Source organism: Mesoplodon bidens (assembly GCF_964165515.1).
Source record: "Mesoplodon bidens genome assembly, chromosome: 6".
Lineage (NCBI taxonomy): Eukaryota > Metazoa > Chordata > Mammalia > Artiodactyla > Ziphiidae > Mesoplodon > Mesoplodon bidens.
This window is the reverse complement of record NC_138162.1, coordinates 21,123,360-21,141,478: the sequence shown is the minus strand read 5'-3', so window position 1 is coordinate 21,141,478 and position 18,119 is coordinate 21,123,360. Positions and strand designations below refer to the sequence as shown.

General features: G+C 48.0%; 1 protein-coding gene across 3 annotated transcripts; it reads right to left on the bottom strand.

Annotated features, from left to right (window-relative positions):
- Positions 1 to 9,564: 9,564 nt before the first annotated feature.
- Positions 9,565 to 16,442, bottom strand: PHF24 (PHD finger protein 24; the record flags this gene model as incomplete). Of its 3 annotated transcripts, XM_081237800.1 has the most annotated exons (8): positions 9,565 to 9,661; positions 9,989 to 10,084; positions 10,404 to 10,564; positions 10,910 to 11,115; positions 11,412 to 11,490; positions 15,234 to 15,419; positions 16,065 to 16,283; positions 16,395 to 16,442. In XM_081237800.1, 8 exons carry the CDS (start codon positions 16,440 to 16,442, stop codon positions 9,565 to 9,567), a joined length of 1,092 nt encoding a protein of 363 aa, XP_081093926.1. The 3 variants fall into 3 exon arrangements, with proteins under 3 accessions (XP_081093926.1, XP_081093925.1, XP_081093927.1); XM_081237799.1 differs by having other exon boundaries at positions 16,065 to 16,442; XM_081237801.1 differs by lacking the exon at positions 16,395 to 16,442 and having other exon boundaries at positions 15,234 to 15,354; positions 16,065 to 16,192.
- Between the last annotated feature and the right edge of the window lie 1,677 nt (positions 16,443 to 18,119).

The window sequence follows — 18,119 nt, the reverse complement described above, 5'->3', positions numbered from 1 at the left end:
GGGGCCCAGGAATGGTACTGGCTCCTTATATCTGAGGGCTCTCACTCCCCCACCTCCAGATTCATGGGGGCCTGGGCTGTGGGCGGCTCTGCTTCTTCCTATGCCAGGTTTGTCTATTTTGCCTCCTCCAGCCTTGCCTGTGCCAACACGGAGGCAGAGTTTAGTCACCGGCCTTTACCTGGTCCCTGCTAATGCTGAAGTGTAGGCTTAGACCTTCAAGGGTGCAGGGCTGTGCCTTCAGGTATTGGTGGCACAGATTCCGTTGTTTGCTGAGTTTTCAGTTGCTGTCCTTTGTCCCATTGCCCTGGGTATCAGGAATGTGTGAGAGGAACCAGGGGTGCCTCAGGGTGTGGCATAGGGTATGAGAATGTAGGCTCTGAAGGCAGACTGTTGACCTTGTGAGGTTACTTGCCACATCGGTTCCTCATTTACTCCTTTGTAAAATGGGGACAGCAGTACCTCATAGGGTCGTTGAGAGGGTTAATTAAGGTAACACATGTAATGCACTTAGTTCTGAGCTCGGCCTGTAGTTAACGCTCAAGAAAGTTAACTTACGCTGTATGTTCACAGATATCTCGGTATGTGAGTGCGTCTGTAAATGTTTGAGCCTGGGAATTATTTGTCTTGTTGTATCTGTCATGCAATTTGTAAGTGAGTGTATCTGTGTAACTAGTTTTGTGTGGTAGTGTGCCTGATTCTGTGTTATTTGCTGTAGGTATGTGATTTTGTGTTACTGTACATATGTGATTAAATGACTAAGTAGGCCTGTGTCTACATGACAAAGAGTGGATGAAGTGCGGCTTCATGGCTGTTGATATGCTGACACCATGTCTGCCAGTGTATGCATGCATCTGATCGTGTCAGTTCCAAACAACCCCACTCACCTTCCCTCCCTCTGGAGACGTCACAACCCTAGATGTCCCTCATTTCCTCACCCTGAGGGAACCAGAACCCCGGGGGCAGGGGCGGGGGTGGGTGCCAGTGAGGAGGTGTTTAGACAGGAGCACATGTTCCCTCCCAGACTGTATATGGGAGAGGGAGCCCTATCTTGCACATATCCTGAAGCCTCCAGAGGAAGTGCTCCCCCCCAACTTGTTCTCAGTTCCCTGTCTTGTCACCATGGCAGCAGTTGCCAGGGGCTCCCAGGGTTGCTAAGATCTGGGTGTGGGAGGCTGCCAAGCCTTGTTGCCAGTAGACACAGAGAATCCTGGGGGAAAGGAAGACTACCCCCACAGTGCCGGCTTTCTGCAGTGACAGGATTGGTCCTTGGACCTCTCCTGTCCCCAAATAGTTCCTATAATTTGTATATGGCAGTACTAGGGTTAGTGGGGGGCTTTAACAGGAAGCTGGAACTAGAATACTGAGATTCACATTCTGAGGAGAAAGGGGCGCTCTAGCTTGGCTATTCCATCTTTAAGGTTGGGAGGTCCTTAGAAATTAGTGAGTTGCTTATTCTGTCCCCCATCTCTTATACTTCTTCTCTGGCAATATCTCTGCTTGAGTTCTCCAATGGCTGGTGCTTATTATCTATCTGATGTTTCCACCTGGTATAGGAATACTGCATTGACCCCATTACCCTGGATGCAGACTGACTCCTTCCTGTGGTCAGACTCTTAGCATATCACCTGGATACACACTTCATGCTGACACTTGAGCCCAGAGTTCAGTCCCACAATGAGCCCTAACTTTGGCCTCAGCCTGAGACACTGATCTTGGTCTTAGTCCTGGACCAGAAAGTTCCCTACACCCAGCCTCAGTCTAAGCTCTCCTCCTAGACACAGATGAGCCCTAATCTTGATACTGATACTTAAACCATCCATAGATTCAGTTATGATCCTGTACGTTGACTGAACACTGACCAGTGATCTAACTCCCTGGTACTTGCCTTGTGTCTCCCCGTCTGTTCTGAACCTACACTGACTAGTACCATAAAGGTTCAAATGGGTTTTTCTTTGGGGTGAGAGAACAGTACTGGGAATGACCAGCAGAGGGCGTGCAACATCAGGTTCTAAAGGCATGCTTCCCAGAGCCCACCTGGAAAGGGGATTAATAGCCATATTGGGATCTTGGATCTTTTCTCTCAGGTCAGGACTCAGAGCTGGAAGCACAGCAGTTGGTTTAAGAGGTTGAACTAAAAAAAGGTTCCCAACCCAGTGATGCTGATGCTTTGGTGTCACTTGGGTCAGTATAAGCATGGATTTCCCTACAGCTCAGCAGGCCTCAGGGCTGGGGATGCACCAGAAGGTGCTTAACCATTTACTGGCATCGCAGGTCTCAGGAGGACTGGACACCTGGGAAGACATTTCACCCCCAACTCCACATTTCTGTCATATGCTCATACAGCTTCACTACCTTCCCTGGTATTCAGTTATCTTTTGGTCCTATTGAGCAGAAATCTGTCTCTCTTCCACCTTTGATCTTAGCTCTGTGCTTGAGGTCGCATTGACTTCATTGGTCCCATCTACCAGACATCAGCCATCTGCATCCCTTGAGTCTGCTCCTTGACATGTGAACACCTCTCAGGCCTTCATGGGTTCTTCCTCTGCCTTGTTCAATTCCAGCCACTAAGACCATGTTCCCCTGGCTGGGTTTCAGTTTATGATGCCTGGCTCTGGTTAGGTTTTTCCAGGAGTGCTGGTGCAGCATACTAGCCAGCCCGCGTCCCTCCTCTGACCCTGAACTTTCCATGTAGCCTCAGGTTACATCAGCTTTTTAGTAGTTCACTCACACCAGGTGAAGACTGCGTACTCTGTTCTCCCTGACCTGCTAAATCACATCTTGCCCGTTTTGTACCTGTTATAATTTTGAAAGGAGTGTTATTATTTATTTATTATTATTTTTTAAGACAAAGATACTTGAAATTAGTGAAACAAGAAACATTTTGGCACTACTTTCTGAGCTTTAGGGCAATCCTTGGGCTTGGAAGTCTCTGTATTTGATGCTTACTTAGATGGGACAAGGAAGGACTCTAGTGCTCACTTCAGCAGCACATATACTAAAACTGGAACATTACAGAGAAGATTAGCATGGCCTCTGTGCAAGGATGACGTGCAAATTCATGAAGCGTTCCATGTTTTTGTTTTTGATGAATATTAAAATGTAATAATGTAAAATGAATGTATATATGGATAAATTAGTATATTGCCAAAAAAAAAAAAAAAAGAAAAAGAGGGACTGAAGCTCCCCAGCTGGCTTGGCTGTGACTTCAGCACTGTGGACAGAGGCCAATGGAAGTTCCCCCAGCTATGCCTGGGACTGTGGGTGGGTGGAAGATGATACACACACAGCCTTCAGGTGGGGGCAGAAATTCTTGCTGCTCACTCAGTGCCTCACAGTGTACCAAGCTCTTTCCTCTCACCAAACGTATTCTGTCCTCACTCAACTATCAGCCCAGGAAGCAGACAAAATGAACTGTTTTCCAGATTTTTACAGATGCGGAAACTGAGGTTTTGCAAGGCCAAACTCCAAGCAACCCTATGAGTGGGATGGGAGAGAGCACTAATTACTCCATATTTAGCAAATTTAGCAACCACTTCCCTGCTCTGGCTCAAGTGCACTCCTCTTTATCTCTAGGGAAAGTCACGGTTGGTGGAAGTTTTTATGGAGCTGAGGTTCCAGCCAACCCTGGGAACAAGTGGCAGTTGGTAGCAGGAACAGTGCTGGGAGGCTCTGAAGTTCCAGTCAGGACTGCCCGATTGAGGGTGGGGAAACCTTGCTTGTCATTAAGGTTCACAGAGGTCCAGCTTTTATGCCTCTTCTGTCCCAATGCTTGGCTTCACAGAGCCTGGAGATAAGGAAGAGGGATGTGTAGGATGTTATTAAGTTGTTTCTGAGCCTGATGGACCTTCGTGGGAAAATTCCAGGAAGGGTGTGGGAGTCTTTGTGAGGGGGGTGAGTTGTGCAGGTGGTAAGAAATCCTCTGACATGGGCTACAGGTCTGGCTATCTGTGTATGCCTATTCCCTGGGTGTGGAAACAGGAGGTGCTGGACCACACAGCAGCTTTCTTTGAGGTATACTTTGACAGGCAGCACAGTAAAGTAGTTAAGAGCATGGGCACTGAAGCCAGACTACCTGGTTCCCCTGCTTCCTAGCTGTGTGACTGTGGAACCTTGAGAAATTCTCAGCCTCTCGGTTCCTCACTTTCTCATCTGTAATACAAATCACATAGGGTTGTTTTGAAGATTAATTAGTTTATGCAAAGCACTTAGAATTGCCCAGTGCATAGTAAGTGCTCAAAAATGTTAGTAATTACAGTTGGCTCTTGAACAATGTGGGAATTAAGGTGCCAATGCACCTGCTGCAAAAATCCTCTTGTAGCTTTATAGCTGGGTCTCCGTATCCCCGGTTCCACATTTGTGGATTCAACTAACTGAGGACTGTGTGATACTGTTGTACCTATTTATTGAAAAAAATCTGCATGTAAGTGGACACATGCAACTGAATGGCCTCTGGTCCCTCAGGGGTTAACCATATTTGTATCTGGGGCTCCTATGGTTTTGAGGTAGAATATCTGCCTCTGATCCACAGTCTAGAGATGCTTTCCTGTCTACAAGTACTGGCTCTGTTCTTACCAGGCAAAAGGGATGAATGGGGATTTCATAGTCCTCTGAAAGCTTCTCCAGACCTTAGTTTACCCAGCCCTATCATATCACATTAAAACAATTTGCAAAGATGGGGAGGAAACTCAGACCAAGGAGAGCCCAGAAGACCCGGAGAAAACAGCCAACCAGCTTTCCTACTTTGTAGCTCAGCAGAAACTGGGAAGGGAAAAATGTCTAAAGCTGGCCCTTGGTGTGTGTTTGGGGGCAATACATAGCAGACAGGCTTGGAGGGCTTACCTTTTCCTTAATTTCTTCAAAAACGTTGGCTCTTCTCTTCAGTGCCCTCGTCTCCTCTGTGTGCATGGTGGAGACCCTGCCTCCTCCCACCCCCACCTATCTTATGGGTTCTCTGGAGGCCACAGCTGCTCCTGTTTTAGACTCAGGAATTGGCCGATGATAGGAAACCAAACAGAAACTTGGTAGGTGCCCCAAACAACAGGAAACAAGAAGCCAAAATAGCATCACAATCTTTTTATTATGATTCTCACTGTGCCCAGCCTCTGGGAATATCAGCTCCTTCTGGAGTGAAGGCTGAGCCATGGGGAGGAGCATGCAGCTGTAGTGATGGGAAGACAGGGCTTGAGGATGTTCCCCTCAGCTTACTGTCAAGTTACCTTCTGCAGAAAAGCACATAGGAAGGGCATAAGGGACCAGAGGCCATTGGATCCTCCATTGTTACTTGAGTGCTCTCAGAGCCCTTCTCACAAGCCTGTGTTTGGTGGGGAGACAGATCAGAGGTCATCTCTTATAGGAGGCTAGGCTTGATGGCCTTCGTTTCATGGATATGGAAAGGCCTTGCTACTTATACATTGATGTTCTTATCTGTGGTCGTGCCAACCCATGCTATACAAACCGGAATGTGATTGGGCTTCTTAGTCCCTGGCCTGAGCAGACCTGACACCCTCTCCATGATCTGGGTCATTGGGGCATTTGGCCCAGAGGGAAGAAAGTTTTTCCTTAGTGCTAGTGGGGTCTACTGGAGATTCTGTAACCTGTTCATTTTCTTTCCTTTCAAGGTTGCTAAAAGCAGTGGCAGCAGAAAAACAACAGCAGAGAAAATGCCCCAGTCCCACCCCACTCCAGCGTGGGCTGTTGGAGCAGGCAGGATGCATTAATATCCCCCAATCAAGGAGAACTCTGTTGTATGGGCTGTAGCTAAGGGCCCAGAGAGATATTCTGGGCAATTCAAACTAAGTGGCATGGAGAAAGCAGCAATTTTATTCCACTGTAAATAGAGGGGTAAAAAGGGGTTACGGTTACAGGTGCTGCCTGGATGTCCTGAAATTCTGGCATCAATGTTGTTTTGCCTTTTAAACTCCAAGTATGTATCTGCCTTTACTCTGCTGGTTTAAAGGGGACATGCCTGCAGGATCACTAGAGCCTGCCACCAGTCCTGTCTGAAAGTTACTCTTGGCTCTGTGGTGGTCATGGCTGGCCTGTGACCCTGCCATACAGCTTCTTCTGAGCTTCCCTCTTGCCTTTAGGGTTTCTGGCACCAGCTTTACTGAAGCCACGAGACATGCAGTGGTTGAGGTTGAGGCTTAGAGGCCTAGGCACAATCCTGAGCCCACCCCCCAGAGAGGTGCCCTCTTCCCAGGTGGTTTGATTCTGTGCTTCCCATACTGTTGATAGGAATGGGGGACCCCTATATTTGGCCACTCTAACAAGGCCAGGGTGACATCCCATAGGGAGCACCAGGGCCAGAAAGGCCAGTGTCTGGCCTGCAGCCACAGTTGCTTAGGCTGAGGACAGAAAGAGGCAACGTGCTCATAGCTTCTGCCGTGGCTGTCCTCAAAGGAAGAGCTCTTGAAAGGGGTCAGTACCTAGGAGTAAGGAAACTGCTCCATCCCTGGGATCAAAGGGGCCCATTGCTCAAAAGCGCAGAGCCTGAATCTATTGGGGAAGGCTGATCTCAGGAGAGGAAGCCATGGAGTAGACTTAAAGAGGCTACATGGCCACAGCTATTGCCTCAGCTGACCCTGTGTCCCTGAAGCTCCATCATGTCATCAAATGCCCCTGTCTTTAAATCTGAGCATGGAAAAGAGGACTTCTGGGTGAAAAATAGACTTAGGGCAAGTAGTCTTCAGAGGAGCATCTGTGTAACCTCAGCCTCCCTTGGCTGGGGCGGGGTGGGGCGGGTGGTGCTTGGGAAAAGAACTGATCTCTGCAACTTGGGGCAGCCAAGAAGAAAAGACTGAAACATTTTCTCATACTCTTATTAGAGTCAGTCGCTAATTTCTGTACTTGACAGAATTTCAGACAGTCACAATGATGAAAGGGCTTGAAAAGGAAATTGGCTTCACTAGGTTTATACAAGTTTGAACATCTCCATATGTACTGGAGAGGGGCTCTGTGGATTAGGACACTGCAAAGGGAGATCTCAGAAGGGGGCTTGGGATAGAGCTTCTGCAACTCTTGACTGAGGGAGCAATGGAACCTCTCCTTTGGTAAAAAGCTAGATGCCTATAGAGAAGAGGCTGGTTACTACTCTGTGCTTTTCTGCTTCCCAGGATTCTTGTGACTGGGCACTCTATCCTTTGCTGAGGGCAATGTCCCCTGGACCCTTTGCAGCACGCTCCCACTAAGGAAGCTTGCCGCCCTGGAATAGGGAGAGGGTGATCCCAAATGGGCCAGATCCTGTTGTGGAAGAACTCTGGGGTCTGCCTTGCCAGGCCCTGGGATACAGCTGGCCTGATCCAGTGGCCCCCAGTCTTTACCACTCACCCACAGAAAGCTAGAAGCTGCAGCTCCAGAGAGGTAGGCATCGCCTTGGTCTGTGAAGGATCAGGGAACAAGAAGATGGACTGCCAATCCTTTTGACTGATGGCGAGGCAGGAGAAGAAGCTACCGAGCTCTCAAAGCCCAGACCTTGTTTTTACTCAAAATGCCCTGTCCATGAGATCAAGCAGCCAAAGGCCATTGACATAGAAGGTGATTTGCCCGAGAGTAAGCAAAAGCCCTTGTGCTTAATGTGCTTTAATCTCAGGGCAAAACCCCAGGGCTGGCTGCTTCGGATGCAGTCCTTGGGCCCAAAAGTCATGGGCTTTCTCTTTCTTTCTTTGTTTTTTTTTCTTTTTTTTGGCTGGACTGAATAATGGCCCCTCCTACTGATTAGTCTTGGGAGTATGGCTATGGAGTATTTACAAAGAACTGGGGTTTTTTAAATGTTCAGAGCCACACACATGAACCCAGCTCATCTTCTGTATGCTTCCTTTCAGTCCTAAACAATCCAACCTCAGAAGCCTCTTACCTGGCTTCTAGGTCAGGCTCTAAGGGAGGAGACCATATAGTGCTCTTACCATGCCCCAGGTTACAGCTCCCTGCTTTCCTCTGAGCAGCACTGAGCTGTATGCTGCTTTTTCCGTAGAAATGCCTTGAGCAATGGGGTTGTGTTAACTTCTGCATGACTGAGCCAACGCCATCTCAAATAACTCTTGGTCGTCAGAACTGGCTAACCTAAGCCATTAGCTTGGAAACAGAAACTTGAACTCCAGGGCCTGTGCTTACCTGTAACATACACTGACTGGGGAATTTAATGAGAACTTAGGAAGGACAGCTGGGGCTGGGAGGCCAGGCTTGGTGGCCTTGTGGCAGCCTCTCCTTGCCCCCGAAGTCTTCCCATGCCAGGTCCAGGCCCTAAGCTGGTGGGGAAGGACATGTAGTGAGCAATGGGGAAAAGCTGCAACTCAGGCCATATCTCAGTAACAGGGAGAAGGGAACACCTCTTCCTTCTGTGAGGCTTTGCTGGGACTTTCTCTGTTCAAGAGAGTTGAGATGCAAATCCTCTTCTTAGCTCCAGTGTCTTATCCTCATTGTCAGGTGGTTTGAAAGGAATTCCTTTTGAGGGCTTCTGTGGAGTTGCTCTTTCTTGGGCTATGAAAAAGGCTGGCTCTGTACTCCATACCATGGCACACTTTTCTAGGTCTGCAGTTGAGCTGAGCTGGAAGAATGGAAAAGCATGAGCCTTCTTCTCTCCTCTTCCATCCAGGCCTTGTCCTCACTGGAGCTCAGGCTTTGGGTCTCTGTGGTAGCTGACTTGGGTGAAGCACTTAACCCAGAGGGCTGAGACTCGTGCCATCATACCTGTTCCATTCAGGCCCCTGGGCTCTGGGCCATGAGCACCCACCTAAAAAACGGGCCAGGATGGCTCACCTTGGTTTTGGACTGTTCTGTTAAATAAAGACTTTTGGACTTGAATGACCTGGCTGAGAGGTTCCTAGAATTCTGGGTCCCTGGGAGGGCTGCCTTCCCTTTTCTAATTAGGACTCCACAGACTAGTTGCCTTCTCTGTCACCAGGAATTGAATTTAAATAAATAATAAATAAATAATAAGTGCAGTGGTGATTTTCAACCATTTCCCCACCCCACCTGAGGGACATAGCACACACCTACCAGAACAGTGGCTCACCACAGAAGGGATTTTCAGTGTGGGAAGAGGGAGCCTGTCAGCATCTCTAGGAGAGTATGTGAGTCTGATATGCCCCCTTATTAAGAATCACTTGGCCAGAGACTGATCTACTGTGAATAAGAACTGGCCAACAGAAGGGCTGAGCAGAGAGCCCCTCGTTTATACCAAGGGCTTCACGAAAGAACTTTGGTCCTTCTTCAACCAAAAAGAACCAGGTCTCTGCAGGCATGGCCAGCTAGGCATGTGTGTATGTGTGCATGTGTGTGCACACATATACGTGTGCAGTGGCAGGTCCAGTCTACGGTGTGAGGGCAGGGGGTGGTCCAGGAGCAGATACTGCCACAGCTCCCAGGGCTTCTCCCTGTGGCAATGCATTTACTGTCTCTGTTGTGATGGGAATGGTGATTTCAGTGCCATAAAGCTTAGTGACAAACTGAGATGTGGCCAGTGCTCCATCCCCATAAGTCTCAGTACCAGAGGTTTGTGGAGGGAAGGGAGAAAGTAAAGGAGGGAGAGAACGCCACTGTCCCCAAACTAAGCTTTTCTGCTCCATGCTATCCTGGGGGTTTCAGGTGAATGGCTGCACTGTTGGGGCGAGCAGCCAAGATGTAGACGACATTCTCCTGCAGGAAGGTAGGCCAGTCCACAAATCTGGAGTGGAAGCAAAGAACAGGTTTGTGAGGCCGGTTGCTGAGCCTGGAGGCTCATGAGACCTGCTCCCAGTGGCAGCATGGCTTGAGGTGGGCAAAACTCAGGGAAGCCCTGGCTTGTGCGTGACATGGTGATGGCAGGCTGTGCTTCCAGGGTGACAGACCAGCTCACTGGCCCTATGGATCTGGGGTCAAATGTGTACTCTTGAAGTCTGGTTTCTGGGGTGGGCATTTGCTGTTTTGGGGTGATGGTGGGTAACACCCAATCTTACTTGTGTGTTTGTAGGGGTCAGGGGTGTAGACAGCCAGGTGAGGAGGTGTCACTCACCTGGACTCAGGCTCTGTGGGCAGCGGGGCCTTTTCCTGACTCTTGCTGCTGCTGCACGCTGGGCTGCTGTCTGCTATGGGACCCACATGGCTGACGCTGTTGGGCACAAGGACATGTGGTTAGGAGTGGGCCACCGAAAGGTCCGGCCCCTTCCACATTCTGGCGAACCCAAAGCTCTGGATGTGCTTGTCCAGGCTTTTCTGACATGGGGTGACGGAGTTTGGAGTAGAGGCTACTCTATGCCTTGGCCAGTAGGAGTCACTGTCCACTGTCTAATGCACAGGAGGATCTTCTGGCTGTTTGGAGAAACTGGCAGGAGAAACAGGGAGGTAGGCACCTTTCATACCAAGGGCCATTTGGCATGGAAAAAGGAGGAGGGTACGTGAGTTGGGGCAGGGATTGGTAGGGAGCGGACCTGACACTGCAGGAAGAAGCATCTGGGGGGCGTTTGCAGAACCAAGAGTGCTGGGCACGGCGGCACTCTGCCTCACTGATAGTGCTCCCGCTGCCCCGGGCCAGGAAAGTGGCCCGGGCTCGCTCCCGCTCCTTGACTGTCAGAAGCCTTAACAGAGAGTTCTGGGGAAGAAGAGATATATTAAGACCTGGAGGTGAAAATATTTTGTAAACTGTCAAGCCACAGAGAATCCTACCTCCATCATCACCTCTGCACCCTCCCTTTGAAGCAGCCCAGAGCATTTCTGGTAACACCAACATTTGCAGTGGGGTCCAGCGCTAATCAATCTTCCTTGGGCAGTTTCCCCAGCCTAGGCACTGGACCACCTGTCACTGGATAGAACCTGAACCCTTTCCTGGTACTGGTTCTTGCTCGGAGAGTACCCAGTGCTCCTCCAAGCTGCCTGGCATGTTTCCCTGGTCTCTCACCCAATATCCCACGGACGTTTACCCCCAGCTGTCCCTTACCTGGGGACGTAATTGCTGTAGAAGTAGGAGGGACTCATGGGACAAGAAATCAGGCCACTCTACGTGTCCTCGGTGTTCAGGGTCCAGGGCTGCAAACTGGCGGGCTGCCTGCTCCTCTTGCTCCTCACTTAGAGCCCTGTCACTGTCCCCTCGCTTCGCTGTTTGGTGGCGGTAGCGCAGGAAGTCATCCAGCGTCAGGGAGCAGTCTGTGGGGAGGCACCCCGTGCTAGCCATGCCCACCCTTTCCGCAGCCTCTGGAGTACCTGCACTCACCTCTAGGGTACCCTCCAGAGCCCCACCACCCACAGCTCTCATCCAGTCTTTGTCTCCATAGCCAGGATAACTCAGGCTGTGGCCAGTGGTGGGCCAACAGCTTGCGAACACGGTCCCATTTATGCCCTTGCCCCACAAATTCCGGAATACTCCTTTCATGGTTCATCCTAGAAAGTATGAAGAAGAAATCTGCCTGGCTCTCTCCATTGGCAGTACCATCCAGCCTTACCGGGGATAACTTTACACTGCTGAAAGGTCTCTGTGAGGCTGTACATTTCTTCCTCAGTTAGCAGCAAGTTGAGGTTGTTCTGAAAAAGAGGAAGAGCTAAGTCAGTGGCCATGTTGGCCGGTAAGAAAGAAAGGCCAAGGATCAAGAAGGATGGAAATAGTATTCCAGCTGGAAGGCAATTATTGGATCATTTAATCCCAGCCTCTCATTCACAGTCAAGGAGACTGAGGCCCCAGAAAGGGGAAAGGACTTTCTCAGAGCTGTCCAGCTCTGGGCAGGATCTTTCCCAGAACCCAGATATCCTGGCTCCAGCCCTGAGTCCCTTTTACTAAAATAGTGGTTTTTGAATTATTCTCTGAGATAGCTTAGGGGTTCCCTGGAGATGCCTTAGGAAGCTGTTGCAAGGGAGAAGGGGGCAAGTAGGCAGGGTTCTGAATCCCTAGCTCCAACAATCAGAGCAGCTCCATCTTTATCCATTTTATGTATCTGGCTTCTGTGTCAGGCTGTATTCAAAGAGTATTTTAGTTAAAAAAGTTTAATTCTAACTCCAGTTTCCATATTTCTAAAAATTGTTTAATCCTAAAGTTGTATCACTTTAACTCCAGAATGGTTTTGAAAGAGATGCCATCATGAAAAAGTTCCTAAAACCAAATGAATTTTTTTTGTGGTGCCAGGGAAGTCTTAATTCCAAAAGAGCACTGATATGTTATTTTGTTAGCATTAATTTACAGTCTTATAGTCTTTAAACTACCAAATATTCTTTATAGTAGATCATTTTCTCTCTAAAATACCAGTAAAGAACAGGAGCAGACATTTCATGACTATTCATTTGTGGATTTCATGAAGAACTCAAACCATTCTTTCAATAAACACTTTTTGAGCACCTAGTATATGCTCGGCACAATGGTGTATAACACTGTGAGATGTTTAGTATGGCTGGAATGTAGAGAGTGTGTGTGTGTGTGTGTGTGTGTGTGTGTGTGTGTGTTTCTTGGAAGAGGGTAGGGAGGGGATAAAAGATAAGGGAGGGGAGGTAGGCAGAAGCCTGACTGTGAAGTGCTTCAAATGCCCTTTATTGAACCCCTCAAATTGGGCTTTTTTCTGAGGGCAAATGGGAGTCACGGAAGGGTTTTTAAGTGTGGAGTGCCATAGTCAGCTCTTTTTCTGCTGTGTGGAGAATGGATTAGATGGGCAAAGTCTGGAGGCATGGAGGGCAGTTAATTAAGTGTTGCAATAAAGAAAAGATAAGTGGCTAAACTAAGACATGAGAATGAAGAAAAGGGGAGAGATTTGAGAGAGATTAGGAGGTAGAGTCTATAGGACCTGCTGACTCACTGGACGTGAGGGGTGAGGGAGAGAAATGAGTTGGGATTGGTAACTGTGGGGTGGTGGTGGTATTACTATTCACAGAGACAAGGAAGGGAGAATGGGTTTGGGGAAGAAGATGAGTTCATTTGGGGGCATGTTGAGTGTGAAGTACCAGTGAGACATCAAGATGGATGTAAGTCCAAGAGACAGGAAATTTAGGTCTGGACCCACAGATTTGGGAATGATTGGTATTTAGATGGTGGAATAGCCACCAAAGTGGATGAAGACCCAGAGAGAGAGAGAGTTTAGTGGGAAAAGAACCCTGAGAAACACCAGCATTTAGGACTGGGACAAGAAACTAAGGGCACTTAGAAAGAATGGTCGGGACTTCCCTGGCGGTCCAGTGGTTAAGACTTTGTCTTCCATTGCAGGGGGTTGTGGGTTCCATCCCTGGTCGTGGAACTAAGACCCCACATGCCTCGTGGCCAAAAAAACAAAACATAAAAAAGAAGCAATATTGTAACAAATTTAATAAAGACTTTAAAAAATGGTCCACATCAAAAAAAAAAAATCTAAAAAGAAGAAAGAATGGTCAGAGAAGAACCTGGGAAGAGAATCAGTAGAGGGTACTGGAAGCCAAGAGAAGAGAGTTGTACAATGTAGGAGGTAATGTTAACAGTGGTTATACGAGTCAGATGGAATTTTATTGATTTTCTATTTTCTCTGGTTTCCGTATTTTGTGTAATAATTCTCACAAAAAATACTCATACCCTAAGAAAAGAGGGGGCAGTAAGGAAGTGCTAAATACGTCAGAGAGATCAAGTAAAAGATTCCTGAGAAAAGGTCACCGGACTTGACAATTAGGTCACTGGCGACCTTAGAAGAGCTAATTCAGCAAAATGATGGATGCAGAAGCCGAGTTACAAGTGGTTGGGGAACCACAAGGAGATAATGAAGTCCTTTCAAGAAGCTTGGCTGTGAAGGGAAGGAAAGAAAAGGGAGGAGCTTGGAAGAAGTCTTTGTAAAAGGTCTGGTGGAGAGTGGTGGTAATGAAGGCGGGACTGTGACAGAAAGCCAGCAAGGGAGCCGTGTAATCCTGAGGGTTTAGGAAGGAGACACTCAGTCCTACATCAGCAGAACACTGCCAAGCAGAGCTGCTGTGAGTGAAAAGGCTAGCATTTGGAGGAGTGGTGACTAGAGAAGATTGCCTGTAGAGCAGGCTCTGCAGTGGCATATTCCAGCTGGGGAGAAGGTATTTAAGTGACTGGAAGTAACTCTTCTATTCTTCATTTTATGGACAAGCCATAGAGAAAGTGTTATTTGTTAGAAAGCGGCACATCTTTGCTTTCTTCTAGGCAGTAGGAAGAAGAGGGGATCAGCAGATACTCCTTACTCTGAAATCAGTGGATGAAGATATCTGCAGGGCAACAGATCAATAAAGCAAGACTTGAACTCTATTCAGGTGTGCTGAGAAATGGATATGAATCTGGCTTTTTTAAAAAAATTAATTAATTTAATTTTTGGCTGCACTGGGTCTTTGCTGCCGCGCGCGGGCTTTCTCTAGTTGCGGCGAGCGGGGGCTACTCTTTGTTGCAGGGAACAGGCTTCTCATTGTGGTGGCTTCTCTTGTTGCAGAGCACAGGCTCTAGGCGCACGGGCTTCAGTAGTTGTGGCTCGTGGGCTCTAGAGCGCAGGCTCAGTGGTTGTGGCGCATGGGCTTGGTTGCTCCGCGGCATGTGGGATCTTCCCGGACCAGGGCTCGAACCCGTCCACCCTGCATTGGCAGGCGGACTCCTAACCACTGCGCCACCAGGGAAGCCCCGAATCTGGCTTTTAATCTTTTCAAAATTTGGAAGGCATTTATGTATAATTTGCAAAGTTCTGAATCAACAGGACTTTGTTACTTAATTCACAAAATGATTGCTTCAGAGATGAAGAAAAATGCTCCTAAGAGTTAGGTAGAAGACCAAGTGAGAATCTTAGGACTAAGATGTTTTCCTTGGATGGAATCCATCCCTATTGGAAGCAAGCCGGTTAGGATTTCAGGTTGGTTTTTCAGATGAATACAATGAATGACAACTATAGACTAACAGAGAGTAAGTACTGCTCCAAGCAGAATTAGTTGTGAATAATTAGGTCTCGTCCTACTCATTCAGTCCTCTAGCTCAGTGGTTCTCAACTGGCACGATTTCGTTCCCCCACGATACATTTGGTAGTATCTGGAGATATTTTGGGTTGTCACAACTGGGGGTGGGTGCTACTGGCGTCTAATGGGTAGAGGCTAGGGATGCTGCTAAACATCCTACGGTGCACACAGCCCGCTCAACAAAGAATTATTGTGCCCCAAATGTCAATAGTACTGAGGTAAGGAAAGTCTGTCCTAACTCTAGTGACCCGAACCTGAATACTCTTCAGGCTACTGCCTAGAAACCAGTGTTCTAAGACTGGGCCTCCAGGAAATGTGCCAAATCCCTGGCAGTGCAGGAGCCCACCATCCCTGCAGTCTAGGCTCACACAGTAGTGGCAGCTCCAGCCTGTTTCCGTGTTTGCCGTCTCAGTCACCTCCGCGGCACTGTCTCCTTGGATGTAGCCCACGCGGCGCAGGCAGCCATCGTGGAAGACCCTGGTGCAGACCCTGCACGGGAAGAGGCTCTCGGCTGTCCAGACCTCACAGACATCACACATCTCATCATTAACAACCTGGGGAAAGATGGCAGGAGTGTATAAGGATGTATAAACAGAGCAGCAAGATCCTAGGCCACCAAGCACAGTGCTACTTGCCTGGGGCTGAGTGACTCTGGAGCAGCCTAAAGGAACAACTCCAACTGAAGCCAATGTTATGGCAATAGAGCTTTCTCTCTGGAAGACAAGAACCAGTAGGTTCTTCCAGCTGCTCAGGTCTCTGTGATCATGTTTCTGAGCAGGGATGCTACCTAGCATTTTTGGAAATAATAATCTGTTGTGAGAGATTGTCCCAGGCATTGCAGGACCCTTATCATCCCTGTTTTCCTTGGCACCAAATACCAGGAGCAACTCCCAGTTTTGTGACCTTCCTGAACTCCCCCTACCCCCACCCCAAATTTCCAAATGCCTCCTACAGGGGACAGTATTATCCCTTAGGTGGGAGGGCTGCCATGGTATAATTCCTTATTACCCATTTCCTCAAGTCTTTCACTAAGACAAATCCAGTATGTAACATTTTTATTCTTGGGGAAGAAATTCAAAGACTCAGCTCCATCTTTCTGGTTTTGAGTCTCACTTCAACCATACCCAGGCCTCCCTGTCCTGCTCCCTGAATCCCAGAAGGTCTAAGACTGTGGGATTCTGCCCTTACTGGACACTCACAGGCTCTCTGGGCTCCAAGCGGATATCTGGAGGCTTGTCATCATCCAGCTTCCGGGTGGGGCGGATGAAGGCAGGGGGTGTGAAACGACTGGTCCTGTCAAACTCCTCCGGCTCCACTCCACGCCCATCCCGGAGCCTCTCCCAGGCGGCACGGTTGACACTGCTCTCTTCTTGGAGTGCTGGGGTGCTTGCCTCTGCTTCTTTCTCTTCCTGCACCTCCTGGACAGAGCCCTCTACCGTGCCACGGTGAGACCCCGAAAGTTCACCTGTGCGTCGGATGGAAGACCTGTCCCGCAGCCCATCCTTGAAGGCAGACACAGCCAGGCTCACCTTCTGCACCTGCTCCACTGTCTGCCGCTTGGACATCAACACCCCCATGGCTCTGTGGACAGAAAGCAGAGGGGCTCAGATTCAGCCAATGGCTGACCATATTAGGGCAATTCGTTTCAACCATTCACCTAAGTGGCAAGCGCTATTAAATAGCTTCTCCCTTTTCCGCAACTCAGTAGCATGGCGGGGTGGACAGAGCACTTGTTAAGGAGTCAGAAGACCTTGGTTTCTCTTTCTGACTGGCCCTGTGACTTAGGTTTTCCTGTCTATAAAATGAGAGCCATCTGCTCAGCACACTTCACAGGGCTCTCATGAGGATAACATCAGAAAAGGGGCTTAACAGTGCATGTAGACTAGAAAGCACTCTACAAATGTGAGATGGTAGCTCTGTCTCCCTTCCTGTCCCAAAGCCAATTAGGTCTGGGGGTCCCAGGCCTCCGCTACTTTGAGATAGTAGGAGACTCCAGAGCCCAAGTCTCTCCCAAAGATGACCCAAGGCATAAAGCAAGACTACAGCTACACATTTCAGACTTCTGACTGAAGGAATGTTCCTCTGACAAGTGCTGTGCACAAGAATCCATATCAAACGCCTACTTTTTGAGTCAGAGTGAATGAACTCCTATTTTTAGAGGACTCCTGAATTAGGCATCTAGGAAACTCTACCACCTCATCCATGTGGTCAAGGTCTCAAACACTGCTTTGCTCCTTCTAATTAGTAGCTATGCCTGTTTAATGGGTCTGTTTGTCTATCACAGACAACCTGCTCATCACAAGCTCTCAGGTGCTTCTCACACTTCTAAGGCTTCACTAATGTCACTGCCACATTTTCTGCTTTGATTCTCAGAACTGTTCAAGAAAGTTCCATATCCTTTACAGGTTAAAAAGGAATGTTATTCTTGCTCTTCTTCTATAGTACCAGGGCATTGGAAAGTGAGGGCATGACATGGCACACTGCAAAGCTGGTCTATTTCCTAGCCTGAAGGGTCTTAGTGGAATTCAGTTGGGGAATGTTTGTTCTAAGTGGAGCAGAGAGTCCATTTTAGCCTTGCTATCAATCCATCATAATCAAGGCTTATTGAACAGTACTATATGCAAGGCACCGACTGCTCATCATTGGAAATAGAAGATGGGAGAACAGAGTCTCATCACTCAAGCTACTTAATATCAGAACTCAAAGAAGAGTAAGACAGAGTGCTGGAAGTGCCTAAAGGAAGGTGAGACCATATTACTGGGAGTCAGAATGGACCTTGAAGGATGGGTATGAAGTTGTCCTCAGTTTGTTTGGGGAAAAAGGTGACAGAGGGAAGGAGGAGAGATTCAGACCAACTAGAAGGCTACTATAATAGTCCAGGCAAGAGGTAGAGGGTTTAAACTGAAATAGTGGCAGCAGGAATGATACTGAGTTGATTTGATACTGTGGAAATAGAGAAATTTAGGAATAAATTGATAACTTGATTGCATCAAGCGTAAAGGGCAAGAGAGCAATTTTATATTTCCCAGCTTTATTGAGATATAATTGACATATAACATTAAGTTTAAACGGTAAATGTGATGATTTGATACATGAATATATTGTGAAATGTGTAACACAATAAAGTTAGCACATCCTTTTTTTTTTTAACTTCTTTACTGGAGTATAATTGCTTTACAATGGTTAGTTTCTGCTTTATAACAAAGTGAGTCAGCTATACATATATCCTCATATCTCCTTCCTCTTGCATCTCC